This window comes from Lutjanus erythropterus, chromosome 9 (genome assembly GCF_056507025.1).
Source record: "Lutjanus erythropterus isolate fLutEry1 chromosome 9, fLutEry1.hap2, whole genome shotgun sequence".
NCBI classification, from domain to species: Eukaryota; Metazoa; Chordata; class Actinopteri; order Lutjaniformes; family Lutjanidae; genus Lutjanus; species Lutjanus erythropterus.
The window spans coordinates 17,283,652-17,309,578 of NC_139325.1; the positions used below are offsets into that span (position 1 = coordinate 17,283,652).

General features: G+C 38.8%; 1 protein-coding gene across 1 annotated transcript in view; it reads right to left on the bottom strand.

Annotated features, from left to right (window-relative positions):
* Nucleotides 1-25,927, bottom strand: part of cdkal1 (CDK5 regulatory subunit associated protein 1-like 1) — a 274,804-nt gene that overhangs the window by 47,742 nt on the left and 201,135 nt on the right. The window contains exon 12 of the mRNA XM_084726284.1: nt 19,909-19,971. Coding sequence (XP_084582410.1) covers nt 19,909-19,971 — 63 coding nt within the window. The remainder of the gene's footprint in view (nt 1-19,908; nt 19,972-25,927) is intronic.

Consider the following 25,927-nt stretch of genomic DNA (forward strand, 5'->3'; position numbering starts at 1 on the left):
CCCATGCACTGCTCTGCAAAGTGTTGTTTTCTCATGAAATAAACATATCACATCACATCACATAATTCTGATGCAAGTAAGTACAGCCCCTGATGACTTTTGACTTTTTCTTTCTTTTTAAGGCCTGAAAACAAACAAAAAAAAACATGTGAACAAACACACACAACAAACTATGTGCTCTGTAAGAGCTTATAGCACAGCTGCACAGGGGGGATTAATAAATAAAAAGGAACATATGGCCGTTATATAATACAATTATAAACTACTTGCAAACACTAAAACTGTAACAACAGTGAAAAGAACAAAAGGCAGCTCTAATTTAGCATTTGAAATTTCAATTAATCATCATAATTTCAATAAAGCAGTCCATGGGTTACAAAAATAATTAATCCAAAAACACTTAATGCAATTACTATTGTAACAGTTTCACCATAGGAATGTAGTAAACAATTAAAACATAAGCTGTACAGATGCATGGCCAGGTACATCACTATAATTAGTGCACAGATAATTAATGTTACACAGGACAACCTGTATATTATGTATATTGTAAAGCACAACAGTGTACAAACAGTACACAAAAGTGGGCCAAAAGTGCAACTGCAGTTCAGCAACAATGCAGTAACTGTGGGATTCACACGTAGCTATGCCTTCATATATGATACATTAAAGAGCCACACACCCTCAACAAAAGCCTTAAGCTCTGGTTGTCAGTGCACTCTCTGAAAACTGAGGTTATTCACATTTTATATGCGCTACATTGGATAAACAAACTGGGCTCAACAGAGGCCCAAAAGCTCAGTTATCGCCTCCACAACTAAAGTTCATTTACATTATCTTCCAAATAACATAAGCCAAACACAACTGACAATTTACCCCAAAGTTACTATATAACTAGCCTATACCATTAATAATTCTCTGACTTGTCATCCAGCTAGTGCCCAATGTGTAAAAGGTTACACACGTATCAGAGGACACAGCATTATCCTATAGTCTATACTGTTGTTGCCAAAGGGGAATTAAATACACTGGTTGTGTCTTGGCTTAAAATTAGCTTGCGGACTTGTTGTCACTAATGTGTTGTCCTGATTAAAAAAAAACACTCTCCAAACAATGTGATTGCATTGTGGCCTTGCAGTGACTTGTATATACACCGCCTCAGAGTACGGCAGTCAAAACGCACTAAACACTCACACACATGTGCAGGGAAAGGCATGCCTTTGTGTCAAAGGCATATCAGCCACACTCACAGTGATACAGACACCACATATACGCACACTGACTAACACACACACACACACACACACAAAACCCTAAACACAGAAGGGTTGACAATACACAGATTCAAGAGCGCACACACACACACACACACACACACACAAAGATGCACATATATCTTGAGATGCGCACACACAAAGAGCTGTAGGGATACTTTGACTTAATGTGTTTATGCTGGAGTTCCTGGAAAAGATTGTGCTCAAGGCAGCACATCACTTCTGCGTGAGAGAAGATGACTGGAACTGGTCTGCCTCGCTCTTTATTTCTCTCTCTTCTCTCTTTGTTTTTTTTTATCTTTTGTCATTCTCTATCTATGACAGTCTTTCACACAGGCCTGCCTCAAACATGAACTGTAGCCTCCGTTTATCTTTCTCCCTTTTATTTTACATCTTTCAGGCTCTCTTGATAAATGAGTCATTAAATCTCTGAAGAGGTGCAAGTTCTATTAGAGACAAACACGTCTTAAGCTATACAGATACTGTATGGAGAAATAAAAGCAAATTATTTATGGGAATTGAGGCCAAATACCATGGGAACCACCAGCATATAGACAAATCCAGCTATGTTTCAGCTGCAAAACTCGTAGTTTGGGTCAAGAAGAGGTCACTGGAGCACTACAAGGAGCCACCATGACCCACGGGATTGTGGGTTTGAGATAACCTGCTAGAGCATGACTGCATTATAATATACTGCACGCATGTGTGTGTTCTTAAAGTAAAGGCTTCATCTGACTCGATTTTTTTAACGCTTGTTTAATTATTTATCACTAAATATTGTCCAAATAAGGGCATAGTCATTTTCTAGCTCTTCCTCTACTCCTTTACTCTCCTGGGTAAAGATGAAACTGATGTATCTGCAGCTGTTATAGCCACTTCGGAGCATGTTTTGATGCTATGCAGAAGTGAACCAAAGACCAACCTTGTTCACAGCAGCCATTTTGACCTGAAATAGTAGGGTAAATCCAGTTGTTACCAACGATATGAATTAAGGTTGAACAGAGTCAGGGTTGTACATGTTGGCTCACTGGAAACGTTCTGCTACACTAAATGGAAAAGGACCTTAATTATTATCACTGGTAGCACCTGTGTTTATCCTATTATTTCAAATCAAAATGGCTACAGTGAAAAAAGACCATATCATTCCATTCCTGAAATTACAAATGACCTTTGATGTGGATAAAATTGATACATATATATTGCCAAAAGCAGATAGATATAAATTTTGATCTGAATTACAAAGTTCGCCACTCTAACTACTGTTAAATGTAAATACAGAGGTTACACTGGTCTCTGCTCACCGCTAAAAAAAAGAGGCCCTTGCATTATGGAAAATAATGTGAAAATAATTTGAAGAGACTTCAAACAAGAGGGCAAGTTTAAGAACACACACACACACACACACACACACACACACACACACACACACACAGGTGGCCATTAAGCATTTGATCCTCCGTGCTTTCTTTCAACAGAGGCATCATGCCATGAAGTTGTCTGACAAGCCCTCAGGGTACTGCTCCTTCCTTTCAAAGCCGGACTTATTTTAACAATATGACAGAAATACATGTGACTGATAGAGATAGATGATCGAGACCGAGACCAAAGAGAGACAGAGAGAGAGAGACAGAGAGAAGCGTAAGTCCAGGTCATTTTAATTTAAAATGGGTGCGTGGGTCTGTTATGCTTCTGATAGTTGATTTATGCAAATTATGTAAATGTATGTTAAATGACTATGCTAATTAGGTAAAGAGAGAGTAACCTGAGGGAGGGAAGTTTTGAGTGAAGAAACTACCACTGTGGTCTGAATGACCAGGAAATTCATTCATTTACAGAGAGGGACAGGCTGCTTCTCCACCATGAAGTGACCAGTGAAGTTCTGGCAAGTTAGTCAATAATTAAAATGCAGATCTCTCTACTTTTTCTTTCTTTTTTTTTTGTGTGTATCAGCAACAAGGCTTGCTATAATTATTCCCAGTGGTGAAGCCACAGAGATTCACAGCATGGTTTAACTGACCTGATGTTCTGTTTGTGCTGCAAATAACAGTGAGGACTATTTATTTTGTATTTAGTAGAGTACTTATTTAGAACTGAAAGCATTATCAATGTAAATGGTAAAATCCTTTTGGTGATAAAGAACATAGGCACACACATTGGATGCACACAGCAGGATAGTTACTGTAAATCACGAGATCAGAGAGCAAAGAGATCAAGCTAAAAAGACTAAGAGTGTTAAAATCCTTGGGAGTACACTGTATAACTTAATTAATAACTTAATAACTTAAAGTAATAGTTAGATTATAGTATTCATACGATTTGTTGTGACCTACTGTATGTCCAAAATAATTAATTATTATTAATGCCTACATGCAACAACACAACTTACAACAAAAGTCTCATTAATGCCATAAAATAAATGTGCTGACAAATTTCTAAACTCCACCATTACTGGCCAAGCCACTGTATGTTTTTCTTTTTTCCACAGTTAGTTGACAGTAATCAGATAACTGTCTTACTCTGTTTATAACAGCCCTATTGGTGTGCATGAGAACCCACAAAATAAGGTGAAAGTTTGAGCTTCACCTGTGCTCATTCACCTTCTTATTTGCTTTTTCACAGATATGAAATACAACTGGCATGGATGAAAAAAAAAAAAAAAACTGCTGTAGTCAAAAGCAATAGAAAAGCCATGATTCTTTTTTTGCTGTTTAACGGGCTTAAAGTCCATGTTTTAACTGGCAGGACTTCAAACAACTGCAACTCGCTTCAACAAGTCTGGCCTCTCATATATCAACACCCAAAGAGATGAGCAGCAGTGAAGGGCAAAGAAAGCGAGGAGGATGGAAGAAGAAAAAGATGAGCAAAGTGAGGACAAGATGTGACAGCGAGAAATGGTTAAGACAGGACACAGAGGCAGAGGCTTTCAATCAGTGGAGGCAGCAGACATTCTTTTCATCCAATCACCAAAAATGTACAGACTTCTGAAGGCGAGAGAATAAGAAATTAAGACAAAGGGTTGAGAGGCACTGCTAAAGAATAAAAAACTGACCATCAGCTGCAGTCACTGACTCACAGCAAAGTTCAACATCCTGGAAAAACTCAGTGGGGAAAACATCTGAACGCTCTTTAGATTGATAGGCCCATCTGCTTCACATACATATATCCTGTGTCTGTTTTCACCGCAACATTTTTTATAGCAGCACACGTCTATACGTCTTTAACACAGGCTGTACATGAAATTCACATCAATTTGACCTAATATTTTATGATGTATTATCAAAATCCAAGTTAATGAACTGAGAATTACCTGGGGAAAAAAAGTGAATGTATAAAATCAACCCTTACTAGACCATAGAGTTTGCATCTCAAATTTAAGGTCTTTCATTGGTGACATGTCTGACAAGCAGGAAAGGGATTCAGTTTTAACAGGAAAATATGCACCTTCCTACCCATTTAATTTAAATGTCCCGGTGAACAAAAGTTCCAGGTGAATGTTTTCACGTTGTAGTTCATTGTTTTCCTGTAGCTGGTTTGCCACTGCTTTTCCATCCCTGCCTCACCTAACGATGCCTGTTAATTACAGCTATTTATTAGGCCCAAACAGCCAATTAACAGGCCTTCAGCACAACAAGCAAACAGACTAATCTATACACAACACATTGAAAGATGACTCCACCAAAGATTATGAAGAAAAATGAAAACGAGGGCCACAGATGTGAATAGGTGTCAAATTTGAAAAGGCTCTTTGTTTTCTTTTCTCCTGTTCAATTTCATAAATATTCAGTTCATTCTTCTTTCCTGAGGTGTTTGTTTTTGTTCTTTTGTCTCACTTTCCCCTCTTCAATAAGTGGAAGCTCTAGCCGTTTTTCCCTTTCAGTGATTTTCTTCTTTATTCTCCAAATATGTTCAGGGTGTTTAGAGAGAGCAGTGAGTAATGATGTCGGTCTGCTCATATCACTCTTACAGCAGGGCTGTGGTAGCAAAATGAAATTAACAAAACAGCAGACATCCTTGCGCAGAAAACAAGCTATTTCAATCTCCCTACCTAAAGGGAGAAAATTTGGATTGATCTGAATGGATTTTCAAGCTATCTTAAACAGAACCAGTACATTTTTTCTGAGGGTCTAAAATACATCAGTCAGCCACTGCTTTAATTTTAGATATTAGAAAATGATTTATGTTTGAAAATAAAATAAAAAAATAACAAAAGCAACTTATAGTGATTACTAAAGTAATTAATAATATGTAGTTAATAGTTATAACAATAATAAGTATTCCCATAACCTCATGATGAGGTCACTTTCTCTCTCACTAAATAATAAATATTTGATTGATTTCTAGCACCCACAACTTTAGGCTCCAGCATGGTTGACTGCAGGTTTATATTTGTGCCTAAATGTTGTTGTGTAAACATGAAGCTGGATTATTGATTAGATGTCAACAGCAGATTTGCGGTGGTGTTTGTTGGTGGTGCATCCAGACCACTGAAACATTTTGGCTAAGAAGTAGCTTACTTTCGCTGTTTCAGAATGAACCAGGGCTAAAAACAATGCCCAGAATGTAGACTAACTATTTAAAGATAAAAATGATTATTTAATATCTGTTTATTATTATTTTTCTCAGAGATGTCAGGATGTGACAACTTGGGAATAATCCTTGTCACACAAACACATATCAAGAGCATAACAAGGCTAAAAAGCACACACAAAAACACACTCTTTTTACTGCCTTCATTTAAACTGAATTCTTTCTTCTTCTCTCTCACACACACACGCACGCACGCACGCACGCACGCACGCACGCACGCACGCACACACACACACACACACACACACACACACACACACACACACACACACAATGTCTGCAGTCAGTTAATGTATCACTTTCCCCCCCTGCTGTGCCCCAGTTTTTGTAACTCAGCTATAATGAGAATAAAGCCTTTACAGTAGTGATCCCACATTTTGCCCTATACACACACAACTCATTTACAGGGCCATGTGTTCATTGTGTGTGTCTGTGTTTGACTCTCTTAAAACATGTACCTGTCCTGAATGTAAAGCCACAATTCTCCAAGTCTTTGTACCATGTTTACACAAACACAAGAAGTCCACCAGAGGTAAGCACCTTAAGAAAGGACATTAAATAAGACATAAAATATTACCACGAAATTTGTGATAAAGCATTATTCATATTGATGAAAAGCAAAAATAAAGATGTGCAACCTTCAGAAATCAAGAAACAAAACTAAATATATTCACAGCTCTACTAAATTTGTAACTGATTCAACATTTTGAACCAGTTCTTGGAAGCCTAATACTAAAGTAAACACTGTATGCATAACCAGTTCAAAGTGGAATCTGATACTGGTCACATGTAAAATCTAGTGTGAACAGCCAAACAGAAGGTTTGAGCACTAAGACTTGCAGTGTGACTGTAGCCTTTGTGATTCTTTGCAAGAGCAGATGTGGTTAGTTAGTAATTGCTGACTTAACAGATAGAAGGCAGATGAAGAGTGAGCAGTCAGACCGATGTTATAAGCCTCTGGTGGTTGCCACACAGATGGTAAAGAGATAGATGGCTCTCCCAAACTCGGACGCTCAACCTCTTTATCTTGGGAAGAGCAACGGTGCAGAGTTTAACAACTCATTAAATGTCAATGGCACTGAATAAAGCTTGTGTCTGTAAAATTTCCCTGCACTGGCTAAGTCTGAAAGACAGGTTTAGATTCTGTTTTTTAAATGCTAACTGGCACTGATTATAAAATGGATTTAAGGATAGCATCAAGGAAATAAGCAGCTTTAAAGGCATGCTTTAAATGTGTTAGGTAAAGCAATATGGAAAAAAAAACAAACACATTTAGCATATTGTACTATGGTGCTTTTCTCATTTTAAGTTTAGGTAGAGTGATAAAATAATTGCAGATTTTTTTCTTTTAAGTTCCTTCGGACAAGTGGATAACCTGTAAACATACATTGCTCAAGATAAGAGCTCTGCAACTACCGGGTAGAATCAATAAGTGAATGCAAGATTTTGAACAGTGTTAACATGTAATTTACAACAGACGATAAGCTCTGCACCGACTGTTAAATGAGAAGCTAAAGTAGCTAACAAAGGAACTAGTGTAGTTTACATTTATCAAGGCAAAGTGCATTAATCCCACAGAGATCGGCTGAGTTAGTCCTCTGTCTTGACAAAGTGTGTGTGACTGTGAATGTGCGATACCGTGATAAGCTGAGATTTAAATGGGAGGTCTGAATGCAGTGGCCAATCTCAAAACATAAATAACATTCACAGACTAAATAACTCTTTCCTGAACCTCTGATCTCTCCCTCTTTCCCTGGTGTGTTTGTCTGTGTGCAAAATGAAGGCCATCCCTGTTTTAGTTAGCAGGACTGGGGTGTCTCGACTGAAAACGGAATGAAACCTAGATGATGCCGATCCCTGAACAGCATGAGAGTAAAGAATGGAGGCAGAAGGAATGAAAGAAAAGCCCAAACATGGTTTTAGCCCGTAGCCTGAAACCATGAATCTGAATTTCCATATAGATTGTACTGAGTTTTGTTGAATCAGGCTTCTAATATTTCTAATGACAGGCTACGTTAAGCAATCAGGCAGAGACAAACAATCACTAGCCCTGATAAGCCTGCATACATGCATACAGAAAAACACATATTACAACATTTTCAGGCTCGGGTTCAGTGGTAGTCAAAACATTGAGACGACTCACACAACGGTGGCGAAAACATACCTACACATGCTCAGGCAAATGCAAACACAAAAAGACTAATGTAAAGAGACACACAGCATACACATTCTGTAAATGAGCTGTGATGATGAAGTGAGACTCCATCCACAACAGAAAGGCCCTCATTATGGATGACCCCCAGTTTATGGCACAGCAAACTGGGGACTAGCAGGAATTGCACTCTAAAGCAATAATCAGCATCGGTAATAAAAGTTCCACTTGGCTCCTGCTATGCACTCACAAGCTCAATAGAAAATAACAAATAACACACATTTACTATCAAACAAATTTATTAATAAAAACTAGGGGTGTCATAGTCCCCCAAATCCATGATTCTATTTGACTTCCGATTTTAAGCTTAATGTAGGCCTGAAGTTCAGTTAAAGGCTTTAAATAAGATAAATCTGATGCACTCTGATATGAGTATAAAAATAAAAATCCTTTATTCAATAATGGATCAGATCAGATCATAGATTTTCATATACATTTTTAAATCATGGTATCAAAAGTGTGATATAACATCCAGTGAGCTACACTGTGTTGTCCGTGAAGTGCGCTGAACGCTGCAAGCAGGCAGAGGTGGAAGTACTGGCTTTTCTATTATTGAAACTGAAAGCTCATTTTGACTGATTTTCAATTTAATATTAAAATTGTGACACCCCTAATAAAAACCTTCATTAGATATATTATCAAAGGATAGAGACGGTCCCAATAATTGACTCAACAACTGTCTGAAATTGCAACAAGAGAAAAACCCTAAAGAAAGACAAGAGTCTCCACTTATCAGTCTTTCTGATAAATTCTTGTCAGGTTCATAAATCTGCATTTTCTGGTAGTTTCTGAAAAGTTTGTTTCATTAAAATGGCAAGACAATAGAAAAATCCTTAAATCTCCCAATACTGCACTATTTGTTGAACATTGTCTACTGTGAGAAGTATCAGAAGAACCTTTTGGTCATTAAAAGAAAAGTATCATCATTTGTGTTCACATCTTGCCATTATCAGTTGCTCCTCCTCCTCCTCCTCTTAGGTGGAAAACATAAGATGATATACAGTGCTGTGCAAAGGTTATAGGCAGGTGTGAAGAAATGCCGTACAGTAAGAATGCTTTTAAAAATATAAAATGTAGTTGTTTATTTTTTATCAATTTACAAAATGCAAAGTGAGCAAACAGAAAAAAAACATCTAAATCAGATCAGTATTTGGTGTGACCACCCTTTGCCTTCAAAACAGCATCAATTATTTTAGGTACACTTGCACACAGTTTTTGAAGGAACTCACCCAGTCTGCTTTGAAATCTTTGCCTGGGAGAAACCTTGCCGATGCAGTAGAACTACCTTGTGTCTCGTCGCTGTGCTCAGTCTTGTCTTCCACAACCTCACCTTGGTAGCAGAGTGCCTGTTCCTCACCCAGTTTTAAGTCTCCTACACAGCTGTTTGTGTTTCAGTTAATGACTGTATTTCAACCTACATATGGAACTGATGATCATTAGCACCTGTTTGATGTAACTGGTTAATCACACACCCGACTATGATCCCACAAAATACCTGACTTTGTGCAAGTGTACCTAGAAGAACTGATATTGTTTTGAAGGCAGAGGACGGTCAAACTGATTTTTCTTCTGTTCACTCACTTTGCAATTTGTAAATCGATAAAAATAAACAATTAAATTTTAGATTTTTGAAAGCATTCTTACTTTACAGCATTTCTTCACACCTGCCTAAAACTTTTGCACAGTACTGTACTTTACTATAGATATATGTTATCTATGCAGTATATAGCTAATTTATTCTAAAGACAAGAGAGAATCCACTTAGCCAGTCAAGCAGCTGCAGAATATAGAAAGCAATACACACACATAAACACAAACACACATACCTTTCCGAATGAGAGGCCTATTTACTGAATCAGGAAGCATTCACACTCTTGTCTAGGAAACCATTTAGCCACACAAGCCCTAATACCCCTTCCCCATTCATTTCTCTGTGCCCCTCTCTCTCCCTCTCCACACACCCCCCCCCCCCACCACCCCTCCATTCAGATGTCAGTCACATAGCATGCTGTTAAAAAGAGGTAGCCGCGAACCCATGGTTTCCTATGGCCTACTGCTGCGTGTGTATGTGTGTGTGTGTATGTAAGCGTGTGTATGTGAGTGTGAGTGTGTGAACCCATCTGTGTTGATGTGTGTGAATAACACACAGACTGACGCCTTTGGCCCAACAAATGATAGCAATCAACAAGCCATTACAGCACACATTGTGTCACTTTGAGAAAGACGGAGTGTGAGTCAGACAAAGGGAGAGAAAGAGCAGATATATTCTGGAGATTTTATTATAAAGGGAGAAAAATTATTTCAATAAAGCAAGCTGTGAGAATGTGCCTGCTGGATGTAGTGAAGAGGCAAAGGCATTTATTTCACCAACAGTGTTTACATTATATACACCCACAGCATGACAAGAGCGTTCAGATCTGCCAAGCACCATCAACACTACCCTGCTGTCTTCCTTCCCGACCACCTTAAATAATAGAGCCCTGGAAACTAGCACAATTATTTGCAACACAGAGGGTTTGCCTATATACAATAAAGCATATTTTTGCTGTTACATAACATACCACAAATACATCTGATGAATAATATTACAAACACACCCCAAACCTAATAACTAATTAATTATACAGACACAGACAACACTCAAACACACAGAAAACCCCTGCCCTGCTATCTATCAGATAGTACCCTCTCAGAATTATTAGAGACAAGACAGAAAAGGTAACTGCAAACAGACTGCGATCAATACATACTCATATTCATAATCATGTAGAACTGTGTGCCATGGATTCTTGTGTTAGTGAACATTATTCATCGGTTAGTTCCAGCCAAGTAATTTGACTGGACAAAAGGTGTTTCTTAAGTCAGAAGACAGAATGTAAGAGCACTGGGACTTTTAACTATCATATGTATCACTCCAATTTACAGTGTTCCAATAACCGTTACAAACATTACATTACAGAAATGGTTCATAAAGAGTTTATTAAAATAACGGTATACAGGAGCTGACTCTAGCTTATTAGTGGTTTTGGTCTTGGGAGTTTAGTTTATTATTAAGTCTCTTCCTGTCACCTGCTTACTTTGATTATAGCTGATAAAAAACTGAAACCGATGAATGACAGAGAAATGATAAAAGTAATGACCTAAGCTTATTGACTTAACCTAATGCTCACTCCCTGGTGATCACCCTGGTATTTATATTGCTGGTACTGGCTGGCAGTTGCTTAAATTTATCCCTTACATGACTGTAATATGTAGATATTAACTTACCCATATTACACAAACTTGGTAAAAAACAAGTTCAGCAGGACTGTGTTGGGTCCAAAAACCGATGCAACTAACACAATCTTGCACGTACACTGCAGGTGTAGCCATTCCTCTCTGAACAGCTTTCAGACTTGGCTCGTCTAAAAAAAATTAAACATGACCATTTTGTCCATTCAGAAGACCGAGCTGACTACAGACTGGAGGCAGTTGTATGCGTCAATCCAGACGACTGGAGCGCTCTACTATGGTGATGGTAGATCTGCACAAACAAGCCAGAAAGCTAATGTTCATGTGCAGGAAAATGTTTGTGGTGCTTGGCAACAGTCTGGTCGTATTCTGGTGGCGTAGCCAAATAAATGAGCACATAAACAAACAAATTATAGTCTCTTGTCATTTATTACTGTAAACTAATGAATGATGCTTGTAAAACTGTTGCACACAAAGCCAGCAACCTTGTGCTTATGACCAAATCACAGCTGTGCTGATATTCAGTACAGCTGCACTCCCTCTCATGTGACCATTATCCGCAAACTACCATTGACCAAAATACCTTCCTACTGTGCCAGTATACCATGTATGCATATGTAATGTGTACTGGACAGTGAAGACTTACACTACACAGGGCCACTGACGTTCTTAAAAAAATCTCTATTTCAGCTTATTCCCTTTTGTGTTTTAGTAAGTAAACTCACAAAACTGTTCTATCTACTTATCTACAACAACAGTCTCATTTTCCTCTTTCTATTTTTGGCAACAGAACCTTGGTAACATGAAAGGCAGGCAGAGAGATTTGGTTGTGCTCCCTGTTGTCAGCAAAAACCTCCATTACTGTGACTATGTTAAATGGCTGTTTTCATGTCAGTGTAAAGTAACACACTAGTTTCCACAAGTTAGAAAACACACCAGGACACACAATTTAGAGATTAAAGAATGAACAACCACATAACACAATGAATGCTGAAATTAGAAATTCCTTGGGTGTCAACGCAAGCGTCCGCTTGTGACAAGAAAAGCAATTCTGCTCAGGTGGTTTTGTTTTCTCAAGGTTCAGCATTTGTTGTAACTGTATCACAAATAATAGCACATTAATTTAGAAAACTTGCCAGCTCCTCAGAAACTGTTGGCTCCACACTTTCCCTTCTGTGGGTGTGGTGAGGGATATGAGTGTATAAAATGAACACACAACATTTTTGGTCCACACTCCCACAATCAACAGCTGAGAAGATTTTACAGTGTTGTGGCACATACAGAGGTGGTTAAGCATGTTAATTCCCAGTGCACACATTTTAAACCCTAGAGCATTAAGTTACTGCAAAATGCGTTTTGAGTTCAACAAACACTACGAAGACGCAGTGGCAGTCAGATTAGCTGGGTCACCCTAATGGTATCATTGGCTGTGCATTATACAAGCCCTTGACACACATCACTGAAATCTATAAATGTACTGAATTTGTGCAGACAGAAATCATAGATTAAAGCAGATGGTGGTAACCAGCCTTGACATTTCTGATTTAAAAAAAAAACAAAACACTCCAGCTGAGTGTGTGAAAGAATGTTACAGGTTCCCATGCTTGGCAGAGTTGTATACTGTTTGTGTGTTCTGCATATCTCCAGAACAAACACAAGGAAGCTATAATGTTGCATAAATTAGAAAAATAAAGAACCTGGGAATATTTCAAAGGCAAATGTTTGTTTGGCACCAAATGGACTTAGTAATTATGGAGGCTCACACATGTGTTTGTACTTTTGAGGGACCATTCAAGTGTATGTGTTGTGCAAGTCCTTGTTGTGTAACCTTGACAGATTGAGAGCATGCATACATGGCTATAGTGCTCTACTGTACAGTAGCAGAAGAAATTCATGTCTTTGGCAGCACTGCAATGTGGGTGGAATATCAGTGTACACACATACATGTAGACACACACAGAGGTCTCATTCCATTTGTTCCATTTCTGCTGCCTTTGATCAAACAGGAAGTGCAATATTACCCAGCACACTAGGATATTATACGCATCTTTGCCTCCAAAAGCCAAAGAGAAATCTGTCAGCTGTATAATATATTTCTTTTGCCTATCAGCTTTGTCATGGAAAGGTACTATCAATATTCACCACACACTCGTCAGGCAGCAAACCAGCTTTTAATAAAATATTGGGAAAAAAAATGTCAGTAACATTTGTAAAGTGTAGAAGAGCCACATGATTAAATCATTTTATCGCCATTCAAGTTAGCGGAGCACTTAACCAGCATACTTCTTTACAGCAGAAAGTGGCTTTCTTGGCTGATCACTTGACTTACATCTGACTTAAATCTGCAGTAGATAGAAAGCCTAAAAACATTTGATTGTTGAGTCTCATCTGGATTTGGTTTCACATGTGTGACTTACTAATATGACAGCAGTGTGCAGGTATGGAAAGCACTTATGTGTTGGCTTTGTAGGCTTACAGGGAAAATCGATTTGGTCCCTGAACACCACCTGGCGCCTATGCAACACCCAATAGGTAACTAAAGAGAGAAGGCACAATTAACAGGGGCAGACATATGGTATGTATGTGTGCTGAGTGTACAGCTTATGGTGAATCACTGGCAAACCGTCTGTCTAGCACTGATGGAGATGTGAGGAACGAGGGGGATGTAAGTGAGTGCAGATGCGTGCTCGGGTACGTGAGGGTGTTTAGATCTGCTTATTCTCTCAGTATGGTATTAACTAAGAAAGGAAGTGCATTAGCAGCTGAGCAACTACTGAAAGTTACAGTGTATACTCCAGCTGTGAGATATCACATCTCACATTATGTATGAGTGTTTAGATTTCCTTTTAGGGAGGATGCAACACAAGCATACTATAGACTGCACAATATATCAGACTCTCTGTATCTGAAGGCACTAAAAAAAAGATAAAGCCATGTGGTGAGATAATGACCGGGAGAGAAATGCTTTCCAGAACACATCTTATACAGCAACATTTTCCCTAAAATGCACCCTAAATGAACATTCAAAACTAACAAGATGATGATATTTTCATTTATTGTCCATCCCAATTACCAAATTAGACATGGCACAGCAGTTGCAGTTATCAGCATAAAAATAATGGCAACATCATCAACTGTCTTTGTATGGTAGCGACAAAAGAGCTCAACTAACAGTACTACAGATACTTTTAAAGCCTTAAATTTACACAATTTAAGACATTTCCAAACATTATATGAGCTATGCTGAACCTGCAGAAATGTCCGCCACAGAAAGATGGAGACACAAATAAAAACAAACAACCAATATTTTGGTCTCTTTCTTTCCTTCCTCCACCCCCCCCCCCCTCTTGCCCTGAATAGTCAGTTAATTAACAGAAACAGAGGAGAATAAAAGTGTGGCAAGCAAATGTCAAGTTTGACAAAGATGCAACAACAATGCAAAACAACAGCAGCTTAAAAACACATTCTACAATATAAACGTAATTAAAATTGCCAAAAGGGAAAAGTCCAAAATGCTACTTGTTTGGTTTAGCAACGTGCAGGAAAATATGAAAAAAAAGCGATCTGTTGGGGAGAGAGAGAATTGTTAGACTAATTAACTTTTTTTTTTTCCTTTTTCTTCAAATGATAAATAATTATGTCAACTTCTGTAAGGCAAACTGGGATTTCAGAATAGCTGAAGGGGGAAAGTTTATTGAGTGTAATTAAGTGTTTTATTTTCTGCAAACGCTGTCTTTCTCTTGTTAGTCTTTCATTATCAGAGCCTTTCATTTACCCACCTCTACCTCCCTGTATTTCCAACTTTCACTTTTCTCTCTTTCTGTGTGTGTGTGTGTGTCTTTAGTGGCTGGGCAGGTGCAGCAGGCCATGTTGACAGCATGTCCCTCCTCTCTTGCCGCAGGGGAAACTGTCACCCCTGTCATTCAGGCCTATGAACACAGCATGGAGAATGTATGTATGTGTCTGTGTGTGTGTGCTCTCAGGAGACTATGACAGTGTGGGGTGAGAGGGGAGAGGGGCTTTATTAGCTCTGCCAGAAACAGCTGAATGCATGGACACTCACACACACACGTTAAGTTTGCAGAGAATGACTAGAGCATGATGGGAGTTTCACAACCTCAACCTGGAAGGGCAAAACCTTCGGGGAGCAAAACTTTACAGCAGATGACATGGTGATGCAGCAAAGGGAGAGATGTCTGGATGTGTGTGGTGTGTTCATACACTTTTTCTAACTACACACATGCACACATTGGCACAGGGGAATAAACTGTGGTCACTCGACACAAACACTAGCTAGACAAGCATGCCAGCAGTGCTGTGCATCACCCCTGACTCTCACTGAATCTCAATGATGAATAAAAGCAGCATAATTACTTGTAATATGCACACAGAACAGGGACAGTAGCAGCCAATGGATGAGAGAATAAAATGCTTAAAGTCTCCCAGTGAAACAGGGAACTTCTCTCCAGGAACAACTTGAAACTCAGCGGTGATCAGTGGTTGAAAAGAGGGATGTTTGATTATATCTGACAATAACTATCATATATATCTATCATAATCTTGATATTATTTTAATGATACAGGTGATAATATTGTGTAAATCCAGTGCCTCTGACACATACTGTATTCTCTTCTGTAATTTCTGCTTCCTTTCCCCAACATCCCACAATTTCTGTCATTTAAAGGAGAAATCTGTAATATATGTACTGTAATAAATCACAAAATCATCTGTCATCAGAGATTAAGGAAACAACAGATTTTTTCCCCAACCAATTTTTTATAATATATAAAGACATCAGATGTACTGGATGATCCTGTATATAAATATATCTTTGAGTCAGAACTGGAAACTGGCCATGGTTAGTTTTTGTGATTCATGTTCAATTTTCAGAAATCTGGTTACTGGTTGATACTGGTTACCAATACAGTTCATGTTGATCCTAAGGAACTCATGAAACTCATAAATCATGCACTAGAATGGTAGAAAATGCAACTATTTGACCCTTAAACTCTGCCTTGGGACCAAAATAAGTTTCAGACCTGTACATGTCAAAACTACACCAGGTGTGTTTTAAGGATGAGGTTCCACCACTCATGTGGGACCCAGGCAGCAAAAAAACAAGCAAGAACCTGTACTCCGAAACAAAACACACAGCTCCAGTGTGGCTCAGTGGGCTCCGCATTTGAGGCCTCAGAAAGTCTATGTGTGTGTAGTGTCCGTTTGTGTGTATGTGAGTGTGTCCAGCGAGGGGCATTGGCCCTAGACAAAGTGCTCCACCAGCTTTCTGCCCACTGGTCTTTTCATTGCTGATGGATGGGCCTTGTTCAGCACCATCTGGCTACAGGATATTTCACATTAATCATTGCAAACACACACACACACACACACACACACACACACACACACACACACACACACAAACTTCTGTCTCCTAAACATACACACACCAGATGAGTACAATTGTCCACATGTAAATGAACACACAAGAAGACATCTACACTGTTTATATAGAGGCAAACTGAAAGAAATAAAGAAATTAAGACAGAGAAAGAAAGAAAGAAAGAAAGAAAGAAAGAAAGAAAGAAAGAAAGAAAGAAAGAGAGGAAGAACAAAAAAAGGAAAACAAAGAAAATAAAATGATTCCATTGACAGTTTTGTTTGTGTTTCAGCTAGGCATTTTCCACATTTGTGATTCAGAGCCAGCCACGAGAGATTAAGAAACAAGCTTGGTACAAAAAAAACCCCAATTAGTTCATTTAAAAACATTGTTTCATTTGGCTGGTAGCCCCGAGCTATGGAGCAATAAAGCCTCACTAACCCACCGCCCCCCGCCCTGACTCTTTATTAATGACCTTTTCATACCTATAGGAGGATGTGTATTAACAACAATGGTTGAAAAGACAGCAATTTCTCCCATTCCTCTAAATCTGTTCACTCTCTACCCCTCACACACACACGCTAATGTGTTAGTAAACACATAATATCCTTACATAAACCGTGAGCTGAAAGACCAGACACCCAAGGGAATTAAATGTAAAATGAGGGACATTATCAGACTTCATTTATTTCTATCTAACGGCTATATGGGCTTAATACAAGCTGATTTGCCTCAACATTTCCACGGTGTATGGACATGGGCAAGGACAGGCAGAACCGTGGTTGATCTGGGAGGAAGCATGCTTGACATTAGATTTATTATCATTAAATCATATCTCACGGCTATCTGGGTTTGTAATGCAAGGGGATTTATGTGCACATCTACACAATCTATGGAAAAGGAATTAGACCTACAGGAACATGGCTGGAAGTTGAGCTACATGGAAGATTTACAAGAAACTCGCTTGACGCGTTAAAAATATTTATGTATGAGGGCTATCAGATAGCCTGCAATAGGACAGGAGTACTTTTGATACATTTTATCCACAATTTGTAGTGAAATAGGCAAGGTTATCAGTAAGTTAGTTGAAATTGTACTCTGGGGATTAAAAACATGATGTCGCGTTACAATAATAAATGTGGCATACAGCATAAGAGCAATCATCTGTGCAATTTTTATTATCCACTTAATGTATAATTTATATTTCAACACAACTGACAATGTGTTTTATAGAATGAAAACAGTTGAATATTATGTAAAGCATAAGAAAAACACCACCACCAATGTAGAAATGTGTGTGTTTCTTCTTTTTTTTATTTCTAGATATCTAATTTTGTCTTGTAGGAAAGGGTGTTTCAGAAGGTCTCTGGCTCTGACTGTGACCATGTTTCATCAGTGAATTAAGAGACACTCACCCCCCTGTGCGCTCTGTATTTTCACAAATAATACACAAACAGATAAACACTGAAGAAGTGGATGGACTCTGCTTCAGGAGTAATTTAAGAAATTTGTTATGACATTTCTGTTTTAGGTGCCCCTACGCAAGTGGCATTCAACGGTTTCAGTTATGGTTTGTAATTCACAACACTTTCAGAGGCTTTATTTTCTTGGCTTTACCTAAAAACCTGGAGTTTTCCTTGGGCTTTGTGGGTAATTCTAGTTTGCAGTAACATAGTTTAAGTATCTGAACAATCTGAACCATGGGTCTTCAATAGGGTGTCTGTGACCCCCAGGAGGTCCTCAGAGTTACTTCAGGAGGTCTGAAATTATTGTTTGACAATTTACATTACATTGACAAGGTTACCCATGAATCCTCATGCAGTCAAGTGAGCTAACTAAGCTACCAAATTACTGTGTGGCACCTTTCCATAACTGTAAAGTAGTTAGTAGTTGTTAGTAGGTTGATGACTCCTGATCTAAACCTTTATGAATCAGCACGTTCATACACACACAGAAAAAAAAACAGTGAATGCAAACAAAGTATGCAAATATGTTAGGCAGAGAGGCTCAGCACAGCAGACTCAATATGGTACACTGTCACACAGTTGGTTTCTAAATTCCATGGGGAATCTTATTTGAGGAGAAAGCATGTTCACAAATACTAAATATCTAATTTAGATGCAAACATGTTAATGTATTAGGAAGATATTCTCTTCTAACTTTGCTAAATTCACATTTCCTACGTCTGTTAGGTGTGTGTTAATGCACTCAATTATGTGCATGTGTTCCATGTGTAGTTTTATTAGTGTGCCTGTGTGTGTGTGTGTGTTTCAGTGTGTGGGAGGCAAAGATCCATGGCTGCCACTGTGAAAACGTGATTTCGCTTATATCCTTTTAATTAGTGTGTAACATATAACAGCAGCACCACAGGCACAAACTCCTCTAGAGGTATAAACTCTGCAAAAAAAACTTGGCCAAGATAAAGCTTTGTTAAATGACACAGTGTGACACCTGCACCGCAGCCTTCAATCACCAACATGTTCACAACATTCACTCTGCAGCAGCAAGCCACCGCTATGTATTTGAGTCTGTGCAGCCATAAACGAGGACCAATCACAGTCTAATATGTCAAAATGTAATTTTTCTTTTTCATGACAGCAGAAAAATGTGGTGACAGCTGTTGTCATGGGGTTGTCACTTTCAGGAGGACATCTTTATATAAGAATTCAGCGCACAAACACATTAACACACACACACACACACGCACACACACACACACTCATCATCATAAGCATGTCTGAAGAAAGGCATGTTCAGTCTGCTGCTGCTGTCAGATGTTAAGCTCATAACGTATGCACACATACACACACAAATACAGGAGTGTACACGTATACACAGGGTTGAAGAGATTCATCTTTGACTTCTGAATTCAATCTCTCAAACACACCCACGGACACACTCACACTCTCACAGTGTAATCAGGGACAAACACTTGTGCTGTCCTCATCCACTGGATTGCTGACAAGAGGTGTCCAGCTCAAGGAGCCAACCAACTCATCACAGCCATAAAGACAATATGGCGATGGTGACCTACAGCTACTTTTGATGTCAAGAGAGCTCTTTGGTCTAGAGGTGAATGAGGCTTAATACTCTAGGTGCTTGTCATTAAGAAACAGGCAGATAAAACAGATCACTGTGTTGCAAAGAAAAAAAAATGAAGACCAGGATATTTCAGGGTAAATGTAAAAATGTGACCCAGGAACATAAACAATGAAGGATGTCTTACCTTATGATCATAAGGGTTGTAAGAGTGGAAGAGTTGTGATAGCTCTTTTGTCCTCTGCTTCTTCTGTAGACAACAAAAAAAAAATACAATGTTAGCAATATGTTTGCTAACTACCTAGCTAATGTTAAGGAAAATAAAGGCTAATCATTAAGCACATCTACATCAATTCTTAGCTAGCTAGTTAGCTAGTCTTTTCCTAACATTAACTAACTTAAAGATGTCACTACATATGTCGCTTTTACAGGTCCCCCAGCAACATCTTTTAATCATTTTCATAATGTGTTTTCCTTATCAACATAGATGAGCCTAGCACATAAAGGAAATGAAGGAGAGAGTTGACTGAATTTGCAGAGGCTACTAAGCTTGTAAAACTGTAATTGGAGCACAGAGTGAAATCCCCTGTCAGCAACACTGATCAGGATATCTTCTATATTTGTTTTTTAACATTCCCTTTCTATTTGCTTGTAACACTCATGATATAAAATATGGTTCCTTCATCCACTTGTCTCGCAGATAGAAGAAAACTTACATATGGTACAAATATGGACATGCAATACAGTTTCACTCATGGTAACTTATTGGGTCATTTCAGCATAAGGGAAAAAAAACCATGGCTGAGTACAACGCCTACAGTAATTCATTAAATCTATAAAATATGGAATGAACAAAGGGGGAAAAAAATACATTTATTTGCCCATCAGCTGTGGTAGAAAATATTTCTCTTTTTCACATTTTATTCCTGCTCAAAGTCTGGCCTTAACCTTGCATGTCCTTAATGTGTAATGAGATGCACAAGCGTGAGGCATGACTGTTTGATGTGTGGCAGTTGTTAATGCAATCAGTTACATGAGGCCGACGCAGTTACAAAGAGTGCTAATTAGCTTGCTGATTAGGCCATGTCTGGCTAAGGGGGAAGGAGATATATACACACACACACACATATATATATGCAATTGTGGCTAAAGGGAGTATGCATTCATTGCTACGCTCTTTCCTCTTCCCTCTTCCCTCTGTCTGTCTTTCTCAGTGTATGTAAAGGGATGGATTCTGTGTCCTTAGGCCAGATCTGTACATATGGAGCAGCAACCTACAAGTCGCTCAGCTATCATAGACAGGCATCATTACAGTATGACAGACAAATGCAGCTTCAGGATATGCAAAGGGAGTCTGAGGATGTGGAAAAGAGACGGCTAGATGCAGAGGAGCAAGAAAAATCTATTAAAATGTACAGTCTGTGTGGTCAGTTTGATATAGATAGAAATAGGCTGTGCTGATGTCCTTAGAGTGGGAACAAGTTTCCTACACATTTTCAATTTCAGAATTTCATACTTTTCCAGACTTAATTTTCCAAATTTCTTGGTAGACTTTTCAGACCATTTCTGACATCTAGCTTTCTTTTCCCATTTGGAATCCTATGGCAACCATGCTTTATATTTGGCATTGTCGAGCCAGCCCTTGAAAGACTTACATTTACCCACTGTTCTGTCCTACCCAGTAGAGTGATGTTCTACTGTCAAATATGTCTACCCTTAGAAGAAGTTAATTAGGTGGTACTGCCTATATCATACTTAATTTCCCTTAGCATACAGAATAAATAAGATTACACTGCCCCCCTCATATTTTAGTTCCTTTTGTGAAGAACTGAAACAGATGAAAAAGGCAAATAATGTAATTTTCATGATATGTGCAGTCTCGTTTATTCACCGTCTATGGACAAGATGATAAATGCAGCCTTTCCTTATGCAGAAAAGATAGTGTGGTTACTCCGCAAATATTTATATAGTCCACAAATATTTTTTTCCATACATATCCATACCTAGAAACTGATTAAAATAAAATGTCATACTTTTCCATACTGTGTAGGAACGTTACGGGAAGGGAAAAGTAACAAAACAAGTTCCAAACAAAGTGAACAGAGTAGTGGAAAATAGACGAAGTGGCAGGGAAAAGTAAACACAGCAAAAACATGGGAAGGGAGGTGAAATAAAGGTATTAGGGTAGAAGTGCTTAAAGTTAGTGATTGTACTCTTGCCCTTGGCCAACTACCCACTGTCATTCTTTGTCTCTACTGAGGCCCATCCTTTCATCACTCTGCATCTCAACACTCCTTGCCCTACTCTTTATTCCTTCCATCTGTGTATACCTTCACTTCTTTTTCCTCCCCATGCTCCAATTCTACCCATCTCTTACTCATTCTCTATTCACCCAGGGCTCTTGTGATCCATACAGTCCTGTAATCATTGGCCCTGTCCTTCTACGATCCTCTCATTCTTGTTTTCACCTGATTCCTTCTCGCTTTCTCTGCCAAAGGGCTCTCCAGAATCTCCAAATCCTCTTTTCTCTCGTCTTCTTTGCCTTTCCACGTATCCCTCGGTGCTCTAGCTCTCCCTCGCTCCCTGTGTTTTTCTCCAGTGAAGGAATACTCATACTAATCATTCTGTCTCCACTGTTTCACCCATCCTCCCCCTTATAAGTCTGTCCCTCCACAGTCTCTCTGCCTGGAGCATCTTAGGTGAGAGCATTTCTCTCATCATTTCTTCTCAACACCATTCTCTCTCCTCCTTCCATCCCTTCATCACTCTCACCATCACTCTGTATTCGGTGATGCTCAACTGTGTGTGTGTGAGTGTGTGAGTGTTGAACTGTAAGACAGATGTAACCGCAGGTAAGGATTTCTCAACCACCAATGAGCTCCCAGCAGGATTTATCCAGTTCAATAGCACACACACATACACACATGCCTACAAAGACACACACCACAGGCACACACCAACACAGGCTCACACACTGAGTCACACAAACACATGCTGTACACTCAAACTGGACAGAAGTGTGAAAACATGCCAAATACAAGGTAAATCTAAGGTCAACACAAGGGAGAGAGAACAAGACAGATTAAAGAAAAGATACCGAATGGTTAGAGGAAGAGATCCACTTCTTACCTCTAACCATGAGAGGACTGAAGAGGAAACCTTGTCACCTTACAAAACTATCTCACTCCCAACTCCTCAAATACAGCCAGAATTAATATAGTTTAGTTTTTTGTTTCGTTTTTAGTTTTATTTCAATTTTAATTTTTGTTTCCAGTTTAGTAGCAGTTAGTTCCCAGTGGCACCCTGCAGCTTTGACAAAAAAAAACAACAAAAAAACCCCCAGAAATTTATAATGGCTCTTTTTAGTAATTATTTTGATTTTCACTTATTGTTGCAGGCCTAAAGTGATTCTTAGATTTTCCAGTTGTACAATTGTGTAGCCTCTACACCAAATGAAATCAATAAAAGTTTTAATAGTTTGTCAACTAAAATGTACGTCACAGCCTGCATATATGGCTTATTGACTTTTCCTCTAAATTTGCCAGTGGCTACTTTTAGGTCTCCTTAGGCTAGCTATTGACCAAATCCAAAAACCGAAAAGCCTCCAAGGAAAATAGTTGTGGTATAATAATGGCTCTTTTGTTAGTAAAGGTTGCTGGCCTCTGGTTTAGACCAAGATCGTGGTTTGGACATTTGTGAGATCCTAAGTTTAAATCCCTAGAATAGTGTGGAAAGAAAGCTGTGGAGGAGTGAATGAGAAATGTTACAATTATCCCACAGCAGCTGCTGCCAGGGTGCCCATGAGCAAAAACTATACCCAAAGTCGCATCTGTAGAACTAATCAGCAGCTAATAGCAGAAACCTGCACTGGGGATGTGGACATGTGTAAACTTTGCTGATGTGAAGCAAGATCAGGTTGAAATAGGAGACTTTTGCAGATCTGATGTAAACAACCATCAATGAAAAGACAAGCAACCTTTATTAAACTCTGCTTTTTGCATTGATTTGTCAGCCTGGATTGCAGTTGTTTAAATTTGACAAATAATTACTTTGATACCCTTACTTTCCAATACTTTTCCATGAGACAAAAAAAAGTTGTCAATATACTTATTTCTTTCCATTCAATATTTCATGTGTGGTAGAAACACAAAATATTATATTGCGAAAATACAACTGCAACCTGCATCTAATACAGAACTGAAATCTGCTTCAAACACAATGCAGCATTTACATAATATGAGACCACCTTTAAATGTCAATGGTTCAGGTAGTCATGCGTCTCCCAGACAGTCAGTGTTACTGTTCCTATTTTATTGTACCTTTAATTCTTGGAGCTTTATTAGTGTGCTGCATACTAATGTGTCTGTATACAGGTATGTGTGTGTATGTGTGTGTGCATGCATGCATGTGTGGTCCATCAACCACAGAAGTTAATCTAGCATGCCATCAAGGTTGTGTTAGTGGCAACCCAGCAATGCAAAGCCACTAAGCGTGTGTGCATGTGTGTGTGTCTGTGGGCCTGTCACCGTGGAGATGATGAACGATGGTTGTTACCATTACGTCCATCTGTTGTTGCCGCCAGAGACGGATGCTGTGTCTAACGGGAAGTGACATTACATGGATGTATACACTTGTACTCTTAGACACAGACTCCAAACACATGCAGGAGCAGTGTTGGTGCCAATAACACACAAAAATATATATGCTTCATAACAATACTGCTGTTCTGCATAAAACTATTTTATGTAAAGTAGGAATATCTGCACAATGTTGTGAAGCTCTGAGGTGAACTGTGCATGCACAATGATTCAAGTTATTGTCACAGCTCAAATAATTTATTTATGTGTGAGGATGTAAGCGAGTGTGCATGTTGTAGCTGCATGCTCAAGTTTGTTATCAGTTCTGTGAGATGTAAACTCCAAACACAGTGTCACATGATATGCAAAGGCTGTTTGTGAGACAGTATTTTATGTGTGAATAACACAAACAGCGAGGTCCTTCTCTTGGTCTGATGTTTGTTTATTTTTAGAAAAAATGCTCAATGTGTGACTCTCTGACATGAAGCAGTAGAAAAGTATGTATGTGCCTATGTGTAGTCTCGTGTGTCTACATGAGCAAGAGCATGTATGTCAGTATGGCTGAGTGTGAGTGTGTTGTGGGGCAAGGTAACGGTGATCTTGCCTGTACTGTATGTGCTTCTGGCTCACCAGTATGTGCCCGTTTGTCTTTCCCTAATGACAGGCAGATGTTAGTGCTATGGAGCCTACACCTACGGCATGTACGCGTGTGTTATGACTCAAAGAAAAACCCTCGGCATAACTGGTGTGTGGCTGTGTGTGTGTGTGTGTGTGTGCGTGTGTGTGTGTGAGAGAGAGAGTGAAGGATTAACACTTCCTAAAGCATTGCAAAGAGAGTGGTCACAATGTTGATGCTCTGCATGTGTGTCCGTCTCTCTACAGAGGTCAGTAAACATGTTCCAGCTACTGTATGTTGAATTGTGTCAGATCTGCTGTTCTGTTAAGTCAAGTACAAACAGGCCATATACTGAAATTAATACAGAGAGATTTTATTTTACTTTTTTCTTTTCTTATCAAGCTCAAGCAATGTGATAAGCTAAATGGACACAGGAATATGATGATATGTGTATGGGTGACTGACTGACTTCTATCTCAATTTCAAAGTAGGAATCATGTTGCAAGATATTCAAATGATAGTGACAAGTAAGCAAGTAAATATCTATTCTGGAATTCTGAAAGGAATTCTGAAATTCCTTTGGATAAAAAAATGATTTTTTTTTTCTTGTCTTTGTCCATCACTGTTACCCTCTGCAGCATCAAATAATTCCCACCTTAGGCATTTGTAAAGTTCCTCTTTTATAAAATCTACACTTACATGTTCTGTGTGTTTTTATACTGAAACTTTTTGAAGATCTTTACGTTTTTCTTACACCCTGCAGAGTGCTGTTACCCTCAATCAGTCCGCCTAGTTAAAACTCTACAATGACCAGAATACTCATAACTTGTTAAAGTGTAAAAAGCATTTGAATGTGGCAAGCAAAAATGTGATCATTATAATTATTAGTGGACCAAGTCCTCATTAATCAAATTCAGGCCTACCTGGTCCCAAACAGCAACTTAACCATTAACTCAACCTTAATACCTGTTAGACTGCCTTTCGTCAAGTGTTATTATCTCCCCTGATAAGTG